Source organism: Seriola aureovittata, chromosome 24 (genome assembly GCF_021018895.1).
Source record: "Seriola aureovittata isolate HTS-2021-v1 ecotype China chromosome 24, ASM2101889v1, whole genome shotgun sequence".
In the NCBI taxonomy this organism is placed as follows: domain Eukaryota; kingdom Metazoa; phylum Chordata; class Actinopteri; order Carangiformes; family Carangidae; genus Seriola; species Seriola aureovittata.
In genome coordinates, this window is record NC_079387.1 from 3725583 (window position 1) to 3744649 (window position 19067).

The window sequence follows — 19067 nt, forward strand, 5'->3', positions numbered from 1 at the left end:
TTATTTAATCAATAACCATGTTAAACTAGTAAATACCATCATAGTTATCGTACTCACTGGCGCTACAGTTTCACATATTGACATCAGTTCGCTAGCATTAGCATTGATTTTGTCATTAAAGTAACATTGGTACAGGTGTTGGCTAGTTTGTGCCGAACCTAACGCAGTCACACAAGCCTACAAACTGAGGTCAAAATGTCAAACTTTAGAGCCAGTGCCGACGGTAAGATGATAGTACCTAGTTAAATATACCTATTGACAAAAAACAATAAAGAGAATTGGTGCTTAAGTATTTAAGTAACTGTGCTGGTGAAAGTGATTTAACTGACTATGAAAAAATAACAAATGCACTAATGTCAACTTTGTTAGCCTATTATTAGCTAATATTAGCTTACTGAACTCACTATTTATTTTATTGTGCTAACTGTAGCTATAACCACATTAGCTATGGATTAGTAGATGCATATTGAAATCCCTAACATTTTGTGATGTGTTCAGGGGTGTCTGCCAAATCAAAAGATGACATTTGGAAATACTCTTACTGACTTATTAGTGAAAATGTGATTTCTAAGTGGTTACACTAACAGTCAGAAGGTTTTACAGAAACCTAACTACACTTTTATCAATGTCCCTCAGGAACACAGATGAATCCTGGTTTTTCATTAACCAAGGCAGTGGAGGATGTCAGTAAACAAGGCTATACCCAGATTGAGGCCTTGAAAGAGAAAGAGAAGAAACTCAGCTCCCTGCAGGTTCACCTTCACACCTTAATTTAATACAGGCTGAAGTTAATGCTGCTTATAAACTAAATTATTTTCTCTGTTACGCACTTAAACACTTTCTTTCATTTTGCTAAATGAAGAAGTGTATACCTTAGCTATTACTGGTAGTAACAGTAACAGTATAAGCTGCTGTAATGGTAGAAGTAGTTGGTGGCCTAAAAAGATGGATGTATATTAAGAGCTGGCAATTAATTACTGCAACGCATTGGTGGGGAGTAGAAATTGTTATGCTTCCTTTTCCAGACAACTCTTTCAGATGTTGAGATGAAAGGTAAGAAGGCAGAGCAGCAGCTGAGATCTAGAGTGAGGGAGATCCTAGTGCTGGAGGGCGACATGGAGCACCTGGAGCAGCAGACTAAAGTCCTGCATGATCGCTGTGTATCCATCAGCAAAGAAAACGCAGAACTCCAGATTCGTACACGTGAGGAGGAGGAGAAAGCTTGCGTGGCTCGGGAGGGGTTCGACACCTATCGACAGAAGATGGAGGGTCACAGAGCAGCTGTTTTGCATGCAGCGAGCCAGACGGAGGTCCATAAGAAGCTGGAGGAGAAGAAAGCGCTGGTCAGGATGTTGACACGGAAAAAAGAGGAGCTGAAGAAAGATTTAGAGAATCCAAATGGAGACAGTGTGCATATGGCAAAGGTGAAGATAATGATCGGGAATTGTACTGAAATTTTAAACTTTATGTATTATATTTTTTGTTTTTGCTTTCCTTTGATTAGACATTTATTTTTTACTCTTGTACTCCTTCGTTTGTTTTTTTCCCCCCATAAACCTTCCACAGAGATCTGCAGTATCCGTAACCATTTTATTTTTCTGCAGAGAGAGATTGATGCTCTGAAGGAGGAGATCTCTGTGAGGAGAAAGGCCATAGCTGAGAGGAGAGAGCGACTGCAAAAAGAGCATGCGACTCATACCCAGATAAAGAGAGACATAGAGGTACGGCAAAGAGAAGTTTATACTAGGCTTGCGACCAACGTCCCAGAGACACATGGTGATGTTTATCTGTTGTCCTGTTGTGTCCAACAGTCCAAAACCCAAAAGCATTAAGTGTAAAATAAATAAATTGAGACCCTGTTAGTCTCAATAAAAACTCATCAGACTTTATTTTGTTTGTGTTCCCACTGCCTCAGATCCAGAACAAACGCTATGAAGCCATTGTCAAGCGCCTCCACTGCCAACTGAGCAGGGCCCAGGCTGTCTACAGGTGAAAATAAACACAGACACCATCTATATTTATACAGCAATGAAGTGCTTGCATACACTTATGTATTATACACTAATGTTTTGCACAGGTGTTAATTCTAAATTTATTTACCAAAGGAAAGTAAAAACTAAAAATAGCAAAATGACATTTCCTTGGCCCTTTGTGACTAAAACAGCTCTAGAATTCAAAAATGAGGAATACATTTGGTTGTTTAAGATACATTTAAAACAGGAATTTTCAAATTTTCATATCAGTGGGAAGAAAATCATTGAAGAAGTTTTTTACCCCATCACTCCTCATGCAGCCTTTTCATTTGCTGCAATTTAACAGGAGGGTACTTGAAGGCAAATTACCCCAATGATGCAGTAATGTTCAACATTGTTACATTAAAAGCTCCCAAATTATGTCTGCTTTATTTCAGGCAAATGTCTGAAGACATCTACCACATGGAGAGACAGCTAGCTGAGCTCAAGAATCAGCAAGAGTCCTCAGCTTAAATGTAAGCCTGTGTTATTATTGTGGGTCTATTTGTTAAAGGAAGAATTGTTGCTATTACTACATTTGAACAACTGGGGGCAGCAGTGTCAACTAAATGCTTAACTTTATCTGTTTAACTTGATCACAAAACCATCACCTGGACTGTTATAGAGTAGTTTTGATACCAGATGTTAACACGGCAGTTATTGCTGAACCTTTGCCTTTAAACACGCGTGTTGTGTCAGAGAGAAAACCATAAAAATATTAAAATATTTGCCTATTATCACATTATTCGATTTCCTCGATAACAGATGAGCATGCAGGAGTGTTTTGCTTTTAAGACCAAAGGGGCGATATGAGCGGGGGCGTGGGATGGGATTTTAGGTCAGGTGGTGACAGTGAAAACAGTGAGTGTCCACAACAGTGACCCGCGCAGAACAAAAGCCAAGTGTCCGCACTCTAACTGTCGATGTGATGGTGTTGTTTTGGTACACGCTGTTCCAGCTTCCGCTTCACTGGGTCGCTTGACGGTCTGCGAGGTGACAGTCCCACTGCCGGCTAACAAGGGCGTGACTGTGCTACTTCAGCCATAACTCAAAACTCATTAAACGATGAGAATGCCTTTTCAGAAACCTACTCCACATCAGAATGTATCGCATCAGTCTCTGAGAAAAGCTGTAATATATATCAAGATATAGACATAAGACTCTTTGCGTTGTTGGAACAGTTATATAAAGCCAAGAGAAGTCATGGAATTGCTCACGCAAGGCCTGGGAAAGCTGCAGATACATACACAATGTACAGATGTGCATTTAGATTAAGTGAAGATGACACTATAGCGAATTGGAAAGATGAAAAAATACTTATACAGCACCGTCTTGTTCACAATTTTTCTTTTATTCTACACAAACATAAGCTTTGAGCACAGAATTAGATAACATTGCATAGGTATGTTTTGTGTTTTTTGGTGTGTGTGCGTTTCTTCATAATTGTCAACCAATTAAGAACTAAATTACCAATTCCGAGACAAATACCTGCAACTATTTTATATTTAAAAACAATTACTTTATGAAATAATTGTATTGAGCAAGTAAACTGTGCAGTGACCCACAGTCTCTACAGCTTATAGAGTGAGAGGTAGTCTAGTACACTGTGTGGGAGGTAAGGGGCAATATGTAATGAATTACCCAAAAGTTAGGACTGTTTTCATTACTTACTCAACCACAAACTGTAGTTAAATGGGCCATTTCCTTAAAGGTGTGCTAGAGGGGAATATCCAGCCAGTCTGGGTGTCTGTTGTACTGCAGTGCTGCCCTGTGTGACTGACCTTATTAGCATGTTCTCAGCCTGACAGCCCTCTGCTCTATCCTGTTGACGCTTCCAAGCCCCAGGGCTCCTCCACTCAAACTGTCAAAACACACAAATTTACACACAACTATTTCAGACATAGAGTCGTGAGCAAATGTGCAACAAACTGCCCGAACCATCCTCTGTAGAGAAGACAGTCCAGAAATACACCGCAGCGTCACTGGCTGAGTGCACATATATTTTCCCTCCTCAGAGCGTACAAATTGTACAGTACAATGTACACCCACAGTGCCACTCCTAACGGTGTGACCTTTTAAAATACCCGCCGATTTCCACCCCACCTTTCTTTTTTAGCCTTGATTCCCTCTCCAGTGTTGCAGTGTGCCATAGTGGGGAGGTGTTAAAATGAAACTCAGTGTGTGTTATTTGTTTTTCGACCACATTGATGCAAATTATGGATTGTCAAGTGGACTGTGTTGCACTTGGGGAGCAGTTCTTTGCAGTGAGTTCCTTTGTAAGAAACTCTTTCAATAAATGCCATTCATTTCCTCCATCCCAGCTAATTTAGTCTAGCTAATTGGGGAATGAATTTAACACTGGCCTTTTACCACATGCTGGTTTTATTTATTTGGCTGTGACACATTTGTCTACTCCATTTTGGCATCAACCGTCATTTAAAAATATACTTGGCTGCTGAAATAGAGAACATAGAGGGGGAGTTTAGGGATTTACCAGCCAGTGGGAACTATAAACTGACGAACATTTAAATACTTTTTTTTCCTGTGAAAGACATAAAACAGTCGACTTTATTCAGATATTTCACAACATTTTAACCATGCTAAGAAGTATCTAATGTTAAAACTGTAGTTTATGGAAAACTGGCTTGCCTCCCTCCAAGAAACATCTTTTTCACCGTGTGATAAATGAATGTGCAAATAAATAAAAGCTGCTCGACGAGCTGCAGGATGGCTGAGTTCAATTATTTCTCTGGGCAACATTGTCATCTTCAGCAGATGCCATGCGCTGTTTACTAATTTTGGCTCTCCAATAAAATTAGGTCCGTAGAGAAAGTAGTGGAGGGTGTGGAAAGAATATGCATGCAGTTAAAGTTCACTAAAAAGCATCAACAAATTTCAGTTTGTTTAGTTATGACTGTTATTGCCACATCTACTCAATCTCGTGCATGATTAAAGTGTGTCTGACTGGCATATTTCCAGCTGTTTGCAGCTCTGGCTAGCTGCCCATGTTTGTTAACGTTTAGGCAGAGACAGCTGACCTGGAGTGTATGAGAAATCGTTATACGCATGGCCTCGAACGTTGGCCTGTGTAATAAATTCCTGAACTACTGTTTACAGGAGAGTTTGGCAGCCTCTGCCGAAACATAGCGTTAGAGGTGTAAAAAAAAAAAGCAGATGTATTGCAGGAGTGTCTCTATTTTGCTGGTTGTGTGGGTGTGTGAATTATCTAAATGCAAATATTCAAAGTGTGTGAATGCTTTCATGTGCACATGTGTGTGTTTGCATTGGCTGATTCCCAGTCACCTAATCCACGTTCAGTTTTTTTTTTTTTTTTAAATCTCACCTGCATAAAGAAAGTGTGTCAGTGTGTTTGTGCAGGTTCGTACCTGGACGTTATCTCTTCTGTGAGAACCATTTTGAAAACAAGTCAGTGTTAAGATAATCCTTCACCTACGAAAACATTACATCTTCTGTGAGTGTCGTCACTCATCCACGCTGGACAGATCACATTCCTCGCAGATGTGCCGTTTTTCACAGCAGAGTATCTGCCCACTGCTCCAAGAAGCAGCTTATTTATCTTTCTACATCAGCCCAGGTTCCAGTCATGAGATCCTGCAGCAGCATTGAGAGATCACTGGTGAAGGCTGCACCATTAAAAGTACAGACTCAAGGCAATTTTGGTTGCAAAAAGGGTTTAACGTTGCAGTGTAAATTTTGAAAGCTAGAGACATCAGCACTCTGCAAAGTGGTTTTTGAGTATGGAGCGCTCACTCACTCAACAGTGCAAAAATTAAAAAAAAAAAAAAAAAAATCAATATTGTCTGGTGTCAGCTTCTCAGATATGTCTATTTGCTGCTTTTCTCTTTTTTGTCTCATTTAAAATTGAATGTCTTTGGATACAAGGAGCATTTTTGATTACATCACCTAGAGCTGTGGGAAACTGTCTTACATTTCATAGCAATCAATTGGTCGATCAAAAAATAATTGAAAGATTAACTGATGACAAAAATAACAGCCCTATACTAACTAAAGATTACTTTTATTATCCAAACTGCCTGTAATGACGGGCGCCATAACCATACCGCAATATTACTATTAGTATTTCTATATGTGAGCATATGAGTAACTGAAGTGCAACAGTGTAAATCAAACACAGGTGGGATTTTAATAATGACAGTCCGATATTTGTAGTTGCGTGGGTCAGGTGTTTGCAGGGAGGAGGCGCGAGGCTGCTCACCTCGCCGCTCACCTGTAATCGGGCGGGTGACGCACGTAACTTATGATTTAATGGTGTATGTTAATTGAAATTAAGAACTGGATGCTGTGTTGACCTAACGGTGGACAGTTGAATTGGATGTGATGTGATGCGCAACTTACCTTGGCCTGTCCTCTCCACCCACGGTGTTCGAGTAAAAGAGTCCCCCGAAGGCTCGCCCACTAATAAGTTCCGGGTGTGTGCACGTTTGCGACAAAAAGGGGCCTCATTAAGAAAGAGCTGAGATTGTTCTGAAAATTGTGATATGAAACATTTAGGTATTATGTTATGTGCAAGTACCCTTTAAAAGATGAATTTAAGAAAGTATCTAGAAATTGAGAAAATGCCCTTTGAGATGGTTTAATACTTTACAATATTTATCAAAATGACAACTCTGAATAGTTTTGTGCACATTTAAAAAACATTAATCATTTCTGGGCTTCAATACCCTTTTACCATCCACCAAAACCCCCAGCACAAGTCCTGTTCCCAGCCTGGGGCCTGACTCCCACCCAGCAGCTGGTGAGTGGCGCTTCAGCTCAACTGCCTTGTGTGTATGTAGACAATCGGCTGAGCTGATGTGTGCAAACACACACCAGAGTGAAGTTTTCCTCTGTGATGTCAGCAGCTCAGGCACCTGAGAAAAGTTGAGATGAGCTTTCGGAGAAGTACGCCTCCTCCCTCCTCTGCACGTCGTGGCAGCCAGGAGAGGATACAGGATTTATTTGCTCTTGATCTCAGACAGAGAAACAGTTTCAGAGGTTAAAGAAATATCAATTTCCAGAGAAACCTGCATTTCAATGCTGCCAGTAATTGTTTCACGGTGGCTTTAAGAGCTTTACAAACTGCCAGGCAACAGCTTGTAGTCAACTTGAGTATGGATTTACCTCCAGAGACTGGACAGAGTTTATTTACTTTCTTTTGTTTGCTCAAGTAATTACTGTCTCTGTAAAGTTATCCAGACAAAGCAGTAATCGTGAGACAGATCCCCGGTGTAGTTAACCAAATGAAAAAGAAGTGAGGAGGGGAGACCACTGTGACGCTGTTGGCCTCTAATTGCTCCTGTTGGTCCGTGTCAGACTAAACAACACATGGCCAGCTTTACAGTTTCCAGATAAAACCTGCTGACTTTTAAACCAACTTTAAACATCCTGCCTTATTTTAATTTTACTTTTATCTGTTCTGATAAACAATAGTAACAGTCAGCATGTGACTCATTTATGGTTGAGTTCATTGTCCTGGGTGAGTCAAGAGGGAATTTAATTAAGGTGTCGTGTTTCCAGAGGTTGAGTTGGGCCTTTTTCTTGGCACTAGCTGCAAACAGAAACCTGGTGTAGGTGTTCAGCGTTATCTCAGGGTGTGGCTGGCTGTCAGGAATGTTTTGATCCGCACAGTTTACTGTCACTGTGGGCCGAGAGAGCTTAAGAGCATGACGTGGCCGAAAGGTCTCACCTAACTCCAGCAAATAGCCCGGGCTAAAAATAGATTAAATAAACGAAACCTTCAATCCACAAACACGCCCGTAGTGGAGCCACACCCTACTATGTACCTGAGCAACCTAAACAAACACACAGGGATGCACACTTTAATGTCCTGGTATCTGTGACTTTTTTTTTTTAAATCCATGTAATGTCACATTCAGTAGCTCTTTGTCCTAAAACAAGCTTGTATCATGTAATACAAGTGGGCGGCAAACGTGTTGTGTGCTTATAGAAACAAAGCCACTTGCCTCCCGACAGGAGTTGTTACATATAGCGATTTATTTACACTGAAATGAGTCATGAATCCAGTCAGTTTCACACCCACCCACCCGCTCACTCAGCAGTGAGTCATTTTTGTAAATGCTGCTCAGCGTCTTAAACCTTCCAGCACTAATCAGGGCGATGGAGAAACAACCAGTTTAATTTTTTAAGTTTTATTGGCTTAAAGTATAAAAATGTCAGTGTTATCTTATTATTTATTTTGCTACTGGATTATTATTACTGATACATTAACATATAAACAGCATTTTAATGATGTAGCTGGCAAGTGACTGAGTTGTGATGGAGGCCTTTTGCTTCGAGCTTGACTTTTTATAGGCCAAACAATCAATTCATTAACTGATCAAATTATTGGAAGCTTATTCGATAGTGAAGCTCTGTAACAATAGATTGTATTTTATGTGCTCAGTGTGTTTTTAAAATCTTCATTCGCACCTGGCTGCAGAATTGAAGTGTAGTGGAGAAAGAGTATGAAGTGGCATACATGGTAAATGCTCAGGTAAAATACAGGACTTGAGTCAACATATGAGACAACAACTGGCTCATGATGTAGGTAACATTCCTCATGCTTTAATCTAACGAAGAGTACACAGTGATCCAGATTAAAAAGCAGCTTGATCCAAATGTGTGACGTTATGCTTTTTTTTTCCAAAATGTCCCAGATTTGAGAACATGAATTCATATTAGCCTGGTGTGTCACATATTCGTACCAGCACACCTACTAATAAACAGTGTGTTGAATAAACAGTGTAATCGAGGACAATAGATGCTTCACATGCCTTATGCAGTGATGCAGGCCGCACCGTTAAAGTGTTGGCCTCGCTTGAAACTGCAGCACAAGAGATGAGGAGGCTGATTTTCTTCCTCCACATCCAGAAAGTAGGGCAGCTAGGGAGCGGCAGGGAGTCCCGGATCGTCCATTACGTCATAAGAACAAGTGTGCGTGCGAGCTGGAAGAGGGGGGCATGATGTGGCTTGCTTCCTCTCTGTATCCCAATCGCAGCCAGAACAGTGGGGGCAGTAAATTATGAATGAAATTGAGAAGGAAGCAATGGAGGGAAGCAACTGAAATTAAAGGATCTCTTCTTCTCTCTCACATGTAGAAACGTCCCGTACATACTGTTCCCTATTCATTTCCCCTCTCACAGGCACAGTTAAACCACAGCTGCAGTTTTATCACTCTGTAGTGGGGGGGTTTTTTTTCACAGGGCATTGAACATCGCCAATGAAAAACATGAACAACATCTTCCCTTTCATCCGCACTGTTCTGTTCCTAACATGTTCCTACATGTATGTGATTGAGAACAGAAAAACAAACCTTATATCATTTCTTAAACGGTTCAGTCACATCTTAGATTCATCCAGCCTCTGTATAAGAACAGACATTGTAAATGTCTCGAACTAATAAATTGGACAGTATGGCTGTATTTCTCTAATGGCACTTTAAAAAGAGGCTCCAGACTTAGATAAACACATCATGCAAACAAACCTTGCAGCCTTTTTTCAACTCCTTTCTGTGAAGAGGCCGCTTGTATGCCACTTAGCACTGTACACCAGGTGTGTGTGGGTGTTTAGACGCCAATATTTGCCTTTTTTCTTTTTCCTGCTGGTGAGTTGTTTTTTTTTTTTTTTTTTTAAAGGAGAGCATCAGGGATCTGGGCGGCTGCAGGTCCCACAAACCAACTGCATGAGCAAGACAAAAAGAATTTCAGTTTAGTCATTGTGTCATTGTGCTGAGGTGTTACATACCAGCATGTGTATTACGTAAGGCTTCACTTTATGTCAATCACTTAGCAGCTACAGAGAGAATAATCCTTAAAAACATGTCGCATTGCAAGCTTTGCTATCACATCGCTGTCTTCTTATTAGGAGCCTCTTTGTGAGTCATGACAGCAGCTATGTCACATTAGCTTTGACATATTAAATACAGCCACAAAACACAATAGTAAGCGGGTAAAAAAACCTGAAAGCAGTGGGTTTGTTGCTTAAATCCCTTGAGATCTTCAGTATTTTACACTTTCTGCCCACACTGATGTATCGTGACTGCAGGTGAAACACTGACCTGCTTTAGTTTGCCATCTCTCAAAGCTTCCTCTGTGACTGGTGTGCATGCGTGTGTGTGTCTCTTTGTGCACATTTATCAGCCTGAGTTTGTGCGAGTTGCACTCAGCTTCAATTCCCACATTTCTAAAGTTACAAATGCAGTATTTATGCGTACACTGGATGAGGGAGACAAATTATTTCTATACTGAGAACATTTGGATGAGGCAAGAGGAGATAGGAGTTAGTCTGGAGGCGCAGGGTGTTTCAAAAGTTGCACTGAGGTTTGTTTTAGAGGTATTAAAATGGTATAATGACAATGCAGTCAGTAAGAAAGCAAGTAAGTAAGTACATCAGTAAGTAAGTAAGTCAGTCAGTCAGTAAGTAAGCTAAAGAGCTCGAGCTCAAAATGAAGCTAACTAAGAGGGGGAAGAGGAGGACTCAAGATAAACAAGAGTTTCAACTAGCTTTCTAAATCTTAAATGAAAATAAAACCTCTCTGATTGCTCTGTCCATTAAAAAAAACAAACTAAACAGCACCCCTGTTCCTGCTTTAATGTGTACCTCGAACTAATACACTATTCAACAACCACCAAACGTTCAACAAAAGCTCAAGCCCCATCGGGAAAACCTTAGCTAGCTAGCTGTGCGTATCAGCCGCACTCGCGCACTTTAAGGCTGGCCAGGCTTTTGTAATCTCAGTCCCAAATGATGTCAGGTTGATTACGGGGATGGACCAGGTGCCGCTCCAATCAGAACTCAGCTAACGAAGACTGCGGGGACGCCTCCAGCAGCTACAGCCAATCATGGCTCAGGGACCACACATCCTACTTTGCATACAGGACACAGTTCACCATGTTGGTTAGACTTTACACATTTTTTTTTCGAAATTTCTAGAACAAATTGAATTTATGACTTTAGAGATGTTTTGTGGAGATAAAACGTTGGTTTATAAGAAATGCCAAGAGTTGAGGAAACGTTGGTCATGGTCAACACCAGATTCTATAGGCGTAGCCCTCTAATAAGCTTTTTTCCAATGATCTTATTATAGGAGTTTAAATGCAGATATAAACTGGCAGTTACTTTTAAATATTTCATAGTACACAGTTTTATGAGGGAAAAAAAAGATGGAATCAGGTATATAAGGGCTCATAAGCTCTTAAAAGAAGATCTCCACAGGGGGAATGTGTTCTGCTATATAATAACAGTAATTTCATGCTATATTCGTGCACTGCAGGCTTTCTGTGTCCCACGACTGACGCTCATATTTAATGCAGCTCTGCACCTGTTCTGTAGGAGGACCGCTGAGGACACAGTGTTACTGCACAACCACACTGGTGGAAATATCAAAAACAAGCATGTGTGTGTGTGTGTGTGTGTGTGTGTGTGTGTCTGTGTGTGTCTGTCGCTGAATACATACTAATCAGCTGTATTCCATATAAAGACTCTGCTGGAACACCTTGTACTTCTCAAAGCCTAAAACCCCTCAGTTAAAGAGAGGAGGGGTGGTGGGTTACTACACTGTGTAGCCCACAGTGGGGTTGACCCAAATAGCAGCTCAGCCTATGTATATATCTGTTACTGTATTGTATTGTAGTGATTATTTAACAGATCAGGAAGTAAATGTCTCTTGCTTGCTTCTGTTGTTGTTTTCCTCTTCTTTCGTGATGAAGAGTCAATGGAGGATGGATAGGTCAAGTAAACCTTGTTTAAATACATAAAGACAGGAAGTAAAGTAAGGAGAAACCTTGTACTGGGAACATAATCAAGCAGAGTGACACACTTACCCTTCTTCTTATTAGCACTGTTTTAAATTTCCACTTAAAATAAGCTTTTATTTTGTTCATTTTGCCATGCCATCTGCTTTAAACAGTGAAATACTGTGTACAGGCTTGCTGGCAAGTGATGTTCATGCAGCTTGTGCCCAAACCAAGACCTTCCACTTCCTTTAAAATGTTTGACTGCTGTGATCAGATCTTCCTACTGAACCAAGGAAGAAAGCAAAACTGGGATTTCTGTACCCGTCTCACAACCCGTTTTCTGATCATCAGTTCATCATAGTAAATTAGGATCAGCTGGGGTAAGTTTTGCATAGCTGAAGGTCACATGTCTTTAATTGGCTCAAATGAATTTAAAGTTATGTAACATAGTAATTGCAGGAATTATGATATCAACGGAAAGACTTTGTTTTTGATGTCATACTTGGACTGCATGTACCTCTGTGTGTGTGTGTGTGTGTGTGTGTGTGTGTGTGCCCTTGTGTGCCCGTGTGTGCTCTTCTCTTCTTCTTGCCTCAGCCTGCATTTTCTTCCTGCTGATGTTGGCTCCACGTGTCGCTGTCTGCTGCCTGGAGCCCGACTGAAAACGTGAGATGGACCCGCAGATTTAAGGAGGAAAGAATTTAAAGAAACACATCCAGGATTTTGAGAGGGTGCTGGTTTTATCTAATCATTCAAACGAAAGCTCAGAAACCAGACTATTTTCAGTAATTTCCCACACTGTGCAATTAACATTAAAAATAACAACGTTCTATTTAGATGTTAAGTTTCAAGTGGGATTCTTGATGTATCGTGTATTTAATTAAAATTCAAAAACAAAATTGCACTAGAATAATTTTTTGTTGTCCGCAGTCTTGCTTCAACCCAACACCTGTGGTCCTGTGCTCGAGATATCTTTAGAGCTGCTACAATTTATTATTTATAATACATTTTTATTTATAAAGTCACCTGCTATCACACTTTAAAGATTCAGGGGGAATTGGAAAAAGAAGTCACATTTAGCTCTAATGAAAACAAATTCCCTTTCCCACATGAGGTTTCAAGTGCATGACAGGTGCTGTAGTGAAACTTTCTGATACTGTGGCCCTGAATATGGAAGTTGTGTTGCACGCAGATGTCTTTTTCAGACTTTTTGTACTCTACTCATAAACATGACATTATATCGGCTTAAAGATGAGGGAAAAAGGGTGAAAAAATGAAAATGCCATTTGAGATCAGTTTAATGAGTGTAAAACACAAAAAAGAGGAAATCGCGTGTCTTCCCACTGCCCTTTTAAAAAAATATAATGGAAGTGGGGATGAGAGTGAAGTGAGAAGTGAAGGACGACATGTGAAAGAAAGAGAAGGCTGCTGATTTCTCTTCCTGCTAGGAAGCAAACAGGAAACACTGCAGTGATAGAAGCTGACCTCAGTCTGTGTGCGTGTTTATATTTGCATGTGTGTGGTTGAACACTATGTACCAGACATGGGCTGAGTGGGGGGTTCGAAGACATGGAGGATATACAGGAATAGGGTTTCAGACGCTCTGAAAATGAAAGGCGGCAGCTTAGAGAGTGAATTTAAGTCCAGTGTGTCTGCCTGCACGACTGACTGACCCAGATCAGCCCCATCTGACTAAAACGGCTGTTTATAATGAGCTGCGAGAGGGAGAACAACAAAATGACTCCCAAAGCAGCACTGCGTCTACAAAACCAAATGCTAAGTAAGCTCTGTTGTGTCTGTGAAAGCACCCGAGAGGCAACATTGGAGGAAAGATGATGTCAGAGTAAATATGCTTAGGGATAGGGCTTGTTTTACTTTGCTGTGTCAAATTATCTGCACACTGATCACACCCTCTCTCCGTCTCTACAAACAAAAAGAAGGATTTGTGAGTTTCTGTGAGAGGGCTTTGCACCTTCTTGCGGACGTGTCAGCACAGCCAGGCATATGCCAAACAGATGATGCCTTCAACCGCCTTATTTACCTATTCAAACATAGCTTTTCGGTATCTAGGCTGATCTAGGGAGAGTTTTACCAGATCTGTGCTCCTGCTTCCTTGAGAGGCCTCGGGCTTCGTCGGCCATTTGGTGCGCACCTGCTCAAAAACACCAGCTGTGGTGAATTTGCACAAAGGAAAAGTCTGAATTTCAAGCACACAACGCTGCACTGGTTCAACCTGAAAGATCATCAGGACAACGTCTTTCTGGACGGGGTCACGTTCACTCGGATCGCCGGCGCCGACGAGAGGCATCGTCGACGCCTGCTGAATGTTCGAGCTATTTTTGAGATGTGCTGTGTTTTTTAGGTCACATTACTGTGTCACGCGAGGTCGGGACTTCTCCTTCCTCCAGTCTGAAGTGTGAGTGCTGAGTGGATGTGTCTATGTGAGGAGAGCGGAAGGACACTCTTAACGCTGGCGCTGGCGCCGTGGCAGCCGTGCGTGCCCTTTGAGTGTTGCTGGTCAGCACATTGTCAGCCAGGGAACAGACTGTCTTGCACTTTACTTCATGAAACAGTTGATGTCAGTCAGTCTATATAGGGATGAGAATCAATTACTATTGATACTACAGTGTGAGACCATTATCTGTTTTCTATGCCCCGTCCACGTCTCTCAAGCTTTTCATTCTCACACAGCACGTTTGCAGTTTACCATACTAGACTGTGACCTAGACTTGTTTACCCTGTAACCTGTAGTCAGTTAATTATGGGCTCCTTGGCCTTAATGCAAGGTTGCAACTGCAGCTACTTAGCTGGACTGGCTAACAACTGCAGTTTTCATTGGAGCAAACAAAAAGGTTTAATAATTGTTTACACCTTTTCACTCGTGCATTTCTGGTTTTTGCAAAGTTTAAAACACTCGGCCCTCCAAACTCTTACTACAGCCCCCATGCACTTTGCTTCAACACGTGGAGATGGCGGGACTTGGTTTCGTAGTGTATTTGATAAACAAAGTGCTTTGTAGGTCAGACAAAATGCTGACACAAATATGACGTTGTGGTCAAGCTATTGTTAAAAGAGTGTGTGGTGTGTAGTTTATTGTGTGCAGAATATAACATTACACCAACTTCTGTCCGTCTACCATTTCACACTGTGGATCATTTTATACACTTATTCTGATACAACCTCAAAAAACCCTTCTCACCATACACTTCATTTACCGTCTGCCTCATAAACTTAAAGTCCTTCAAGCGTCCTTCTAATAAACTGGAACAGTCTGTGCCATAAACAACCTGATTAAGCGGAAAGCTCTTTAAGTGAATGTAACGTTGTTGTGCCTGTTGTTGTCTCTCCTGCTGTGTCAGTTCAGCTGTGGTGTAATGACTGTCTGGCTGCGCGGTAAAGACTCACACACTCGCGCACGCAGACAAAAACTCCGAGTATGTCAGCCAAAACAAACACAGACTGAAAGTGAAAAGCATGAAAGTGTCATTTAGAGTTACTAGTTCACCTTTACCCTGACTGATGAGCTGTATTCTTGTTAATGCGGGTTTTACAGTGTGAGGCGGCTTGAGAACAAATGACACATAAGACAACAAAAACTGAGAAATTGACCCTAAAATCTTTGTCTCCTCACACACATTTTGTTATGGGTGTGGTTATTGTTTTGTCTTCGTTACAAATCATCGAGCAGATGCTTAACACACACCAGGAATGCTACTGCCTTTGACGACGACACTGCTAGAAAAAAAATAATGATGCAGGAAACCAGTCGAACCGGACTGACAGAATAACAAAATACTTCAGACAGACAGCTGAGTGGAGAAAAATCATCCGCTGCGTGTCTGGAATCTCATTTTGCACGGTCGTAGCGATGGAGATTTTAGGAGGAAAACTTTTCCTGTTTTGACAACTCATAGAGAGCGAGAGAAGGTGCTGAGGGGAGGAAAAGTGGAGGATAAGAGAGGGCCGTAATCCCCCATAATCCCCTTCTCTACCCAGTGGGGGAACGAGCTATGTGCCTCCCTCTCTGTGCTTTCGTCTGTGGTTTGTTTTGAGATTTCAAAGGGTTCTCGCTCGGCGGTGGGTGGGGGTGGGGGGGCACGTGTCTCTGAGAAATGTGACTTTGGATGGAGGACAAATGAGGACAGGAGCATACCATAGAACGGACCTGCCACAGGGCCTGTGGGCACAAACACACACACACACACACACACACAGACACACACACACACACACACATAGACACACACACACACACATAGACACACACTCAGGCAAAATATTAAATCCCCATGAAAAAATCATCAGCCGCGTGGGTGTGTGTTTGGGAAAGTGTGCAAAAATTCAAAGCACTTGCATTAGTGAAATCAACATTTTCAGATTCGCTCAATTCCTGTTTTTATGGGCATTTTCCTCCTTTGATTTAATAAATAATTCATGTTATATGCACATGCAGGAGGCAGGGAAGTAGGGGCAAGTAAAGATGAGCCAAATATTTGCTAAAATAAAGTGGAAAGCGTGCACCCAGGTGCTGTGCTCGAAGGTGGGACGTTGTTAGACGTGGTCACTTTCCCTTACAAAGTCCGTAACACTTTCAACATGGAAGTCTGAATGATATGCAGTTGCATCAGATCATGATACATTTTTACATATTGGTCACGACAGCCTTGGTACCTAATACCAGATGTCATTCGGAAGCTGCGGGTTGCAAAGCAAAGATATCAACACGAGCTCTCTGTAATGGTCTTGGCATATCTGAATGGAATAAAGCCTTAAGGAACACTAACATACAAGTCTCTGACAGCTGCTAAATATTCAATTTATGAAAAGAGCTCATCTGACAAGCTCTTACTCTGAAGCATAGCGAGGCCTGCTTACAAAGCAAGACAATTCCTGGAGTGCACCAGCCATCAAACACAGTATATACATGTCAGTGGCTATTTGTTTCTTCATTTGTAACCTTTCAGGAAGACAGCATGACTCTTTTCTCTCATGCTCTATTTAAGTACAGCCACGTGCTCACGCCTCCCTCCAGCTGCTTCCCAAACACAAAGACATGACCCACATGTAGCCCTCTTCATTCAATCAGCTGGACATCCAATTAACTGTGGCCAGCGCGGTTGAGCCGGTAAATTCTCAGGAATTTCCGCACGCATGTTTCGAGGGTTTCTCCTACTGGCATCACATGTCGTGTAACTGGATGTTCAGATTGGTGCGGAGATGTCTCGAGTTGAAAGTGAGCGCTGATAATGAGAGAACATGTGTGCTGGTGTGTGTGTGTACATGTGACAGAAAACAAGACTCCACAGGCGGTCTATTCGTGTGCCAACTTGTAATTTGGACAAAGCTGTGTCCATGTTCGCCGAGTTAAAATGAAAGACGTGATGTTGATGAAGACACCATGCGGTCTGATCCTCTACGCTGGATCTTTTTCTCTTAGCTGCAGCTACAAAATCAGGCGTTAGCCGGTGTATATTTAGGATTTCGTAGCGATGAGGGAGCTGTTAACAGGTTTTCTTTCTGCGTGTGCACAAACACAAAGTGTATTTCTGATGCCTGGATACCGGACAAGTTAATCCCCATGTAGCATCTCGAGGGGGGGGGGGGGGGGGGGGGGGGGGGGGGGGAGCCTTGCTGACAGTCTGGAGGTTCGGGGTTTAACCAGCAGGCCACCTGCTTTCTCAGCAATGAGGACTACAACAACAGCACAGAAGGAGGTCCACTTAAGGGGGTGTAGAGGATTTTTTGGGGTCAATTTTGGGGCAGAAAGGTCTTTGTATGTCTGGAAACAGTTGGTTAAAAGTAGAGGGAGGATGTATAGATATGTGTATGTAGTTTTTAATTTACTTATTAATAAAAACTTCTTTATAAAAGTTGGAGAAAACAGCAAATCAATTAAGTCATTGTTTACTACTTTAGTGTGTAAAGATACAATATAAAACAACCTCAATATGCCATCAGGCCCAAACATGTTATTGATAGCACACAATGTAAATAATGGCCTCTATATCTGTGCCTCCAAACATCGGCAGTGGCACAAATAGACATGGTTAATCCACGTGTGATCCCTCGGCCTCACAGTACATCCTGTACCCGCGGCGGCGAGCTTTAAGAAAACACCTTTTGTCAATGAAATGGGATTTGCGAAAGTGCCATCTGGACACAAGAGCAGGAGATGTGCCTCCATGCAGTGTCTGATCCACCCAGCCAGTCAGCCAGCCACTGTGAGGTCAAGATCTGGGATCAGACTGACCTGAGAACGGAGGGGGGGGGGGGGGGGGGGGGTTCCTTTGCATGGATATACTTATATACATCAGATCAAAGACCACAATTGATTCGATTTTGCTCAAGGACAACCCTAACGGAAGAATCTTATGGTTTTCCTTTGTATTTTTTAAACAGATCTAAATGAATGAAAATCAAATTAAGCAAAAACAACAGAGAAATACTATAAAAGCCTTAATGTGACCGGCTGACTTGAAAAGAAACTGAGCTCTCTTCTCTGCAGCTAAACAGGAGGAAAAGCATAGCCTAGAAAATGTTACTAAAAATATCACAGACACAGTGAGCTGCTGTACCTTCAGGTTAAAATGTGGCCTTGAAATTAAACGTCAGTCACTGAACTATTATCTTGGTTTTGAAGGCCTAAAGGCTGATGATCGACTTTGGCTACGATCCATTTTTTTTAGCACAAAGTCCATCTTTCTGGAACTTTCTGCCACATCTCATGGCCTTCGTGGTAGAGACAGTGTCTTAGCGTTTGTCGATTTTGAAACCATATTTAGTCTGCCCTCACTTCTGAATGAATCTATAGGTTTTATTGTACGGCTGTTGTATTACACTGTGTTGGTTTTAGTACAATGAATAAACTGGCAGTTAAGTGTATATTACCATGTTACACACATGTGTATGTGCATGCAGGTTAGGTTGAGTACATATGTATGTTTTCTTTTTCCCTTTTAAAGCAGATCTTTATAAGTGGTATAGAAATGTTCTTTATCATTATTATTGCTATTATTATTATTGTACTTTGAGCCTCCATAAGAATATGATAGGAATTAGTTTTTTCCTTGCAGTCAGCCATTATCCATTTTATAAATTGCTTTTAATAAGATACACCTAGCATGTAATATATACATAACAGTAACAGAAACCCTATTTACACACAAAAATCACCAAATAAAAGCCTCATCTCGAACTAAAGCTTAATGCCTACAAGTCAAACACCAGCTCCCACAATCGCCTCCTCACCCTATATCTCTGCGCGCTCCCGTTTGCTTGTCCTCGCTAACAGCGTGCAGGT

The 19067-nt window shown here is 41.5% G+C and overlaps 1 protein-coding gene and 1 long non-coding RNA gene across 3 annotated transcripts; one reads left to right on the forward strand and one right to left on the reverse strand.

The window, feature by feature from the left end:
• Window positions 1-135: 135 nt before the first annotated feature.
• Window positions 136-12553, forward strand: LOC130165536 (coiled-coil domain-containing protein 122-like). 2 transcript variants are annotated; one of them, XM_056370881.1, is made up of 6 exons: window positions 136-223; window positions 637-752; window positions 1026-1424; window positions 1605-1721; window positions 1916-1989; window positions 12365-12553. In XM_056370881.1, exons 1-6 carry the CDS (start codon window positions 196-198, stop codon window positions 12435-12437), a joined length of 807 nt encoding a protein of 268 aa, XP_056226856.1. In that variant the 5' UTR covers window positions 136-195; the 3' UTR covers window positions 12438-12553. The 2 variants fall into 2 exon arrangements, with proteins under 2 accessions (XP_056226856.1, XP_056226855.1); XM_056370880.1 differs by lacking the exon at window positions 12365-12553 and adding an exon at window positions 2411-3676.
• Window positions 1225-6519, reverse strand: LOC130165538 (uncharacterized). Its single transcript, XR_008826822.1, has 3 exons — window positions 6390-6519; window positions 3794-3873; window positions 1225-1322 (listed from the first exon to the last, which is right to left on the reverse strand). It is a non-coding gene; the product is annotated as an uncharacterized LOC130165538 (long non-coding RNA).
• Window positions 12554-19067: the final 6514 nt, after the last annotated feature.